The sequence below is a fragment of the Pisolithus orientalis genome (genome assembly GCF_024613125.1).
Source record: "Pisolithus orientalis strain OTSU chromosome Unknown F5J12scaffold_14, whole genome shotgun sequence".
Classification (NCBI taxonomy): domain Eukaryota; kingdom Fungi; phylum Basidiomycota; class Agaricomycetes; order Boletales; family Pisolithaceae; genus Pisolithus; species Pisolithus orientalis.
In genome coordinates this window covers 836,843-844,412 of record NW_026260795.1, presented here as the reverse complement: position 1 = coordinate 844,412, position 7,570 = coordinate 836,843, and the positions used below count along the sequence as shown (strand labels likewise).

Here is a 7,570-nt window from a genome sequence, read left to right as displayed (position 1 = left end):
CATCGAGAAGGAGAAGTGCCTCATGATTCAGCTGACTCTTTGATTCATGCTGCAGATTGAAAACCTATCAATGAGCAGTTATTAGGAAGGAAAAAAAGAACTTACTGTGTGAGTGGACAACTCCAATATTCCATACATCTCAGCTAAGACACCAGTTGTCTCCACTTTGACCTTGGCACTGCTAGAGGGACTGTTGCAGGAAGAGAACCTGCCATCACAAGGCTTATGGGGCAGTCCTTTGCTGCCCAGGTGACCCTCAACCATGGGCATGGTTGATCCAGCATGAAGGTGTGTGTGATTGAGGTTATAAACAGACATGAGTGACTATGTTTGTGAATGGGATGTGATTGGGTAGTATATGAGAAATACACTCCATAGCAATCTGAACAATGTCCTGATTTGCACTGAAGTGATAATCACATAACACGGAATTGGCCTGCCTGACCATCTAGAGTATGTCCTGCTGTCCAAGTTGTGGTAAAGGTGGCTTCCAGAGTCACAGTGCTGTCGCAATGCACATGAGCCAGCCATCCTCTGGGTGCAATACCTGGGTCAATGACTTAGTCTGCCTTCACAAGTCTCTCCAACCTTCGAGCTTGAACATTCATAACTCTCAACACCCAACACACTTAGAAGATGTCCTGATGAGCACCAACCCCAATGACTATGCAACTCATGATTACCTGGATTTTGTTCATATGGCATTTGACATGTGGGGGCCAACCACAGATGACTTCAAGGGTGCACCTAAAACATTTGGACTTGGCCCAATGTTTATGGACAAATTTAATGGTGACCAGTTCAGCAACCTACAGGCATCAAATCTATACTACCCCTTCAACTCCCACAATGAATGGGAGCTGGCATCATGGTTACTTCATTCAGGCCTGAGCATGAGAGCTATAGACTCTGTCTTGTCATTGTCAATCATAAGCCTGTCCCTGTTCTCTCTGAAGATCATTATTGACATGCACCAGATACAGCTACAAAATATTTCCTTTCATACAGCCAGAGCACTTCGTGGGCTGGCTGAGCTACTCCCTGGTGGGCCATGCTGGCACTCAATGGAGATTACTCCTTCACAGCCAACCAAACACCCTGTGCACATCATCCATGAACCATGGATACAAGTTAGCTCTCCTCAGAGCCTTGGTTATGTTACAAATATTATCTTCGAGTCCTTCAGAGATACATTTACCTCCATAGCTCCCAGGTCCCTGATTGTCCCTCTGAAAGTGATTCCCGCATGTGTCCATAGCTATTCTGCCTCCTTCAACCAGGGTAGCTTGTCAGAGGACAGCCTGGTCAGCCTATATGATGATGATAGAAAGTGCTGGAACTGGGAGCTTCATCCACCCCCAGGCTCTGATTCACCTCCCGAGCAACCCAGGCCACTTGCCTCAGAGCTGCTGGTAGAATCAGAAAAGCTCTGCTTTGAAAAGCAAGTTGCTCTGTTTCTCAATGCTATCGGAACCACTGCCAAATCCACGATGCCCAGTCTATCCAGCAAACCCCAGTGTCAATGGATGGCGGACTGGAGCAGAACCAGCTCACGAGGTTCTACAGGTTATTCCTGAAAGCCCAACCTCATCCTTGTCAATAACACCCCAGTATCCCTCAACGAGATTATGTGGTCAAGTCCCAAAGTCATCACTGAGTACTCAAAGGAGTCTTTCAAGCCAGCATCCTGCCTTGGGAAGATGATGGACACTAAGGCATATCTAACCCTTGTCAACCAGCCCTGGAGGTGCTATGTCCTTGGATTATCAATTACTGATAGCAAACTTCTTCGACTTCACTTTTACGACCACTCTGGTGGTGCAATCTCACCCTCTATCAATATCCACACTGATGCAGAAGTCTTCATATACATTGTATGTGCCATTGCATTCAGCTCCTGCTCAACCCTTGGCTTTGATTCAACCATAGAGATATCCCCCCATCCTGCACACAGCCACAAATGCACAGCACTTGCAATACCTCTCTCCCCTTTCCCCTCTCCTGCAATGCCTTCTCCTCACTTGGAGTCAGGCATCCTCCCCAGTGCAAACTCACTCCCAACTCCTGCATCACCCAAACACATCCCAGCAATTGGGAGGATCCAAGTAAACAAGACCTTCTACAAGGTGCTCAATGTATTATTCTTGAGCACAGGCTTTCTAGGAAGGGGTACTGTTTGTTACCTTGCATGCTACAATGGGGAATACTATGTCATCAAGGATTATTGGGTGGAGGAGTCGGAGCAGAGGACAGCCCTGCATGAAGTCAGCATGATGAAGCTGGTCCAGGACATCGATGGAGTTCCCAAGTTGCAACACTACTGGGTCATCGAGGTTGAGCTGGGCATTGTCAATAAAACTGAACGATATCATGATGAGAAGTGGTGATTGTGCATGAAGTCTCAGAGAACTCATGTGCAATTGGCTATGAAGCCATGTGCAAGGCCAATGGTAATGTTCAAGACAAAAAAGGAACTTGTTTCATGCATCTGAGATATTTTACGAAGTACGTATCCTCTTCCACTTGTAAAATCAATACTAATTGCTTTAACAGTCCAACAGCAGGCTCTCAAGAGGGGTATCCTCCATCAAGATTGTAGCATCAACAATATGATGATCGAGGACTTTGCAAATGGGTTGCACAGCTTTCTCCTCAACTGGGAATTTGCTGTACAGATCACATTACAGGGGGAATATGACTTGGGTGGCACAGTAAGTACTATGCAAAACATTTTGGAACTCAAAGCTGATAGTATGCAAAGGGGACAGTCCCCTTCCTTTCAGTGAATATCCTTTGCCAACTCAAGAAAGCCATCACTAAAAGTGGAAAGACTAATGTCCCATTGATCCAGAAAAGCACCTCTCTCACCCACATATTCATCAATCACCCTACTACTATACACCATACATTTGCAGATGATATTGAATCCCTGTTCTATGTTTTCATCTGGATCCTCATCCTTTATGATGGGCCACTTGGCCACAAACATCAAGATGTCAGCCATGAAAAGACACTTCTTGGCTTGTAGAGTGAAAAGGTGGCCAAAGATCTTGAAATTGCCAGATGCACCAAGTTCACATTCCTTAATGACCCATCTGAATCGAGGCTGGATTCTGAGGTCTTGCAATATTTTCAAGATCTAATCCCTCTGGCTAATGAGTGGTGCATATTGCTTGGGCAGTCCCTGCTGAGCAGAACTGCAGTGCAGTTCTCTGACATTATCTCCCTTTTTGATCGTTTCTTGGCCAGCATGCCATATGAGAAACCACTGGAGATGACAAATGCATTCCAGCAGATCATCACCCAGCACAAAGCACTTAATTCAAGCATGCATCCAAGTCAGGAGAATGATATGGATGTTATGTCTTCAGCAATTATGTCTTCTAAATGCCTTTGTGAAGAGGTAAGGAGCATGGATAACCCTCCTATACCCAATAGACGCTTCAAAGGTGTGTAGTCTTAGCATGAATTTTATGTTTAGTTCACATTCTGTACGTTATGTGTAAAGTGTTTCAATTCATTTGCAGCAGGTAACCATCTCCACACATCATTTTGTTTTATGTCTCGCAATGAACCTGTCAATGTTTATATGGATTCACAAGATGTCATTTCATCATGGTCCCCAGGCTTCCATTTTATACTGTTCTCTGTTTAACTGCTTGTACCTTCAGATGTCCACCCAATCTGGAACAATCCTGCTGAAAAAGAAGGATAACAAAAAAGCCAAACAACGACCAGAGGCCAATGGAAACACTTGACCTGCAAAAAACAAGTGTCTAGGAAGCCCACCCATTGATCTCAAAGACTCTCAGTCTATTGCCACAGTGGGACTCCATTGTAGCAGAAGGGCAGGGGCAGGTTCAGGTGGAAGGGCTGAGCAATTGGAGCAGATTGGTACTGCCCTTGAAGGCCAAGCTACACAGCCACAAAAGTCAACAGATCTCCCCAACAATTCCATTGTAAATTCTCTTGCACCTCCACCCACTCAGCAGAAAAAGGGTGGGGGCTGCAGTGCTGGCCAGAATGCAAAACTGAAGGTCAGTTCTAGTTATTTGCAAATATCAAGCTAACTGCTTGCAAAGTCCAATGTCACCCCACCACCCTATGTGCCTCCCATTGTGAATGGTCCTAGCCCAGCTGATATGCCTCCAGTGAGTGTCTTTTTATACTGATATACAATGTTCATTTCAGAATCCCATCCCTCAGTCTTCAACAGCAGTAGCAACACCTGTCTTCCATCAGTGCCCCACAGACTCCCATCACTTTGGTTTCAGTGTTCTGGCTCAACAGCCAGGTCATATTGCGCCTCCTGGGATGGAACCTGACCTTCAAGTGCTCAATAATCCTTATATCGCTGTGATTCAGGGAGACCAAGTTCCCAGTAATACATCTCATCCACCAACACCCCAGCCCAACTACCAGTCTCAGTTTATCCCCCACCAGCCACCTGCTACCATCCCCAACTCTTGTATTGACCCCTCCCTTGATAGCTCGCTCTCATCAAGACAAACTTTGGCAACTGCTGACGTTTGCCACAAGAGTTCAGAGAAGCTGTCATCAGAGGGCTCCTCAGAAGAGGAGTCGGAGTCCTCAAGTAATAACCCATTGGATGCAGAGGCTGGTGAGGTCTCCAGCGATGAGTTTGACAAAGATGAGGACAATGCATTTGGATGGGGTGCAATGAATCTTAGGCAATCAACTCCTCCTGGTACATGTCAGAGGTTATTATGGTATTGGCTCAATGTTCTTTGTTAGGCTTCTCCCAAGAAATGACAACAAGCAATCCTATTTGCCACAATTCCTTACCCCCTGACCATGAGTTTCAGTACTCACATGATGAGGATGACAATGTGGCTCTGCAAAGCTTACAATCCAAGGACAAGGCTCAGCCAGAGGTACAAAATTGCCATTCCTGCTAGCTTTATTTATTCAGATTGTTATTTTAGGGTTCCCAATGTGGCACTGTTGTCAATGTTCTTGAATGCCACCATTGCACTAACAGCTGTCCTGTTCCTGATCGTGATCTTCTGACCCTTGCACATGACTCAGTCAACAAAGTATCTCAGCATGCCAGAGCCCCTCATAACTCCAAGAAAGCTAAGGATGAGGGCCCATTGCCTTCACAACTGAGATTTTACAAGGCAGTATGGAAGGACTGTCTCAAAGATGCTAAGCAAGAATGTAGGGCTGCACATGCACTTTCTAACCCATTCCCATCAAAATCTCACAACCTCAACCTCTCCATAACAGAGGTGCTTGTCACTGTCATTGTTGAGTGGAATCAATGCAGTGTGCAATTTGAAGATGGTGAGTAACAATATTTTTGCCTTATACATGTCTTGTTATCCTAACTTTATAGGTTACTGGCCTGACCACAAGCAAGATATGGTGTGCCTCGTAAGTAGTCACACCTTTCAGTTACAGCTACTGACATACCACAGTAGCTCCTTGGTGATATATCTACCTGGTGTTTGGAATTGAAGTCAGTTATGCTGGCAACCATGCCATCCGTTGTCACACACCAAAGGTGTTTGGTGAGGTGGACATGGATGTAGCTGATGAATGGAGGTGAAGACCATAGCCCTCATGTGAAGAAGGACAGCCAGCAATGTTGGCAGTCATCCCTCACACAAGAACAAGTTGTCAATGCCAAAGAAAAAGGAGGAGGCAGGTTAAGCACCAATAAAATTCTTAAGTGCCCATGTACGGCATTCTGGTTTTTGATGTATCTCCACCAATTCTGCAGACACCAAAACCATTCCCACATTCGCTTGTAGTGCTCAGCCACGCGATCCTGCCTTCCAGGATTGGAAAGGATTTGCACACTCCACACGTTTCTACAGCACTCCCTCCAAAAGACACTCATTTCGCTAATTCTTCTGATATGGCTGCCTCCACATCAGTCATTTCGCTTGTCCCCTTTGCTAGGGACCATGGCTACATATATCTACCAGGAGTTCCTACCAGCTTCCGTCCTGAAGCGTCCTGGTACATCCCACCCTCATCTGCCCCCTTTCAGCCCATCCAGCTTGGACAGCATGTTCTTTTTGTCAGTATGACCTCCAGGAGGACATTCTTTGGTCACCTCAGGTCTGTCATTTGGTTGGAAAGGTCTTATGTGGTCGTTTCAGTCTCTCCAGTCCAAGAAGCATATGGATCCTTCCTCCCTGCCCCCTGCAACATCTTCATACCAGTCTCATCCGTCATTCTTCCAAAATTGTGACAGCTACAGTATAATCTACTGTTCTCCACTCTCCCTGATTGCATCCATGATGAGTATGATGCACATCTTGCCTCCTTGTTGCAAGATACAGCAGAAGATGCTCCCCCTTCATCCTCTCTTCCAACAGAGCCTCATTCATGAAGTTTTTATTTGCTTCACTGAGAGGATGGTTTGGGGGGGAAAGTTGCGATCCCCTATGCTCCTGTCACCCCACAGACCCCCAAAGCTTGACCCCTGTTGACATCTGACTCACCCTGTCCACTTTTGGATGTACTATATTGGCATCAGATCAGTGCTGCCTCTCTGTCATCCCACTTTGGCCTAGAAGTGATCTCTTCGAGATGTGACATGCACGGCCTCCCCCTAATGTGATTCCAGTGCACTTTCCCAGTTCCTGACATTGCTTGACTCATACTGTGACATTCTGACTGTCTTTGACTCACCTATTGCCAATATTTACCAATCTTTTGACTTTGCTTACTGATTCTTCGCTTTTTGGCTTACTTATCCTTACCAATGCTTACCAATGCTTTCCAAGACGATTACCTATTGCTTACATTCCTTACTCATCAGTTACCAATCACTTACCAAGTGTTTGCACCTTGTTTTCCATAGGCAACACCCCTGTACTGTATATAAGTCACTGTACTTAGGTAGCAAAAGAAGAAGACATCAGAGAGCCCCTCTTGCTTGCAATTTATCATCTCTCAGTAAATCATTCATCAGCTTCGATAGTTGAGACTTTATTAAGGGTCTAGCTATCATCTACTTCGCTTATCATCATCTATCATCCATATACTTCACTCCAAGCCCTCCCTGAGCTCAGTACAGCTTAGGACATCGAATTAAGTCACCATCCATCCTTCTGTAGGCTGACAGCAGTCTACCCTATCGCTTTCTATCACATTCTTGCTCCCTCTTCGTCAGGAGCACCCCCAACCCTCAGCACTCATCTTTGAGTGTTGTAGCTCGCAAAAACCCTCCCAAAGAACAGGTTCTACCATCTAGGTACTGCATAGGCACACCACCACTTGCTTTCATTGTCTTTTGTGTTGGTTTTGGTTGGTTTTCACCACTGAACCTCACTTTGACTCACACCGTGTTCAACCTTATCCCTCCTTCTGATGTTGCACCATGGGTTCATGTGCAATGGATCGAGACTGCTGCTGCAAAGCTCCTTGACAACTCACTTTTCCTGCAAGACAGTTTCGACGAGAATGTATGTTCACACAGTTCATTGTCTGCACTACTAATGGATTGGTTTATCAGGGAAAAACCAGGAATTTTGCTCACCCCACCCTCAAGGAAGCTGTCATACAATTCTACTATACCAGGACCTATTGAATC

The 7,570-nt window shown here is 45.6% G+C and overlaps 2 protein-coding genes across 2 annotated transcripts; both read left to right on the top strand.

Annotated features, from left to right (window-relative positions):
- Positions 1-512: 512 nt before the first annotated feature.
- F5J12DRAFT_782941 (uncharacterized protein) lies at positions 513-1,577 on the top strand (the record flags this gene model as incomplete). The annotated part of the gene is made up of 1 exon (XM_051742787.1): positions 513-1,577. One exon carries the CDS (start codon positions 513-515, stop codon positions 1,575-1,577), a length of 1,065 nt encoding a protein of 354 aa, XP_051600072.1.
- A 429-nt stretch (positions 1,578-2,006) lies between these two features.
- On the top strand, positions 2,007-5,455 carry F5J12DRAFT_782940 (uncharacterized protein; the record flags this gene model as incomplete). The annotated part of the gene is made up of 11 exons (XM_051742786.1): positions 2,007-2,348; positions 2,562-2,711; positions 2,753-2,995; positions 3,029-3,449; positions 3,781-4,037; positions 4,083-4,151; positions 4,192-4,708; positions 4,756-4,895; positions 4,947-5,307; positions 5,380-5,397; positions 5,445-5,455. 11 exons carry the CDS (start codon positions 2,007-2,009, stop codon positions 5,453-5,455), a joined length of 2,529 nt encoding a protein of 842 aa, XP_051600071.1.
- Positions 5,456-7,570: the final 2,115 nt, after the last annotated feature.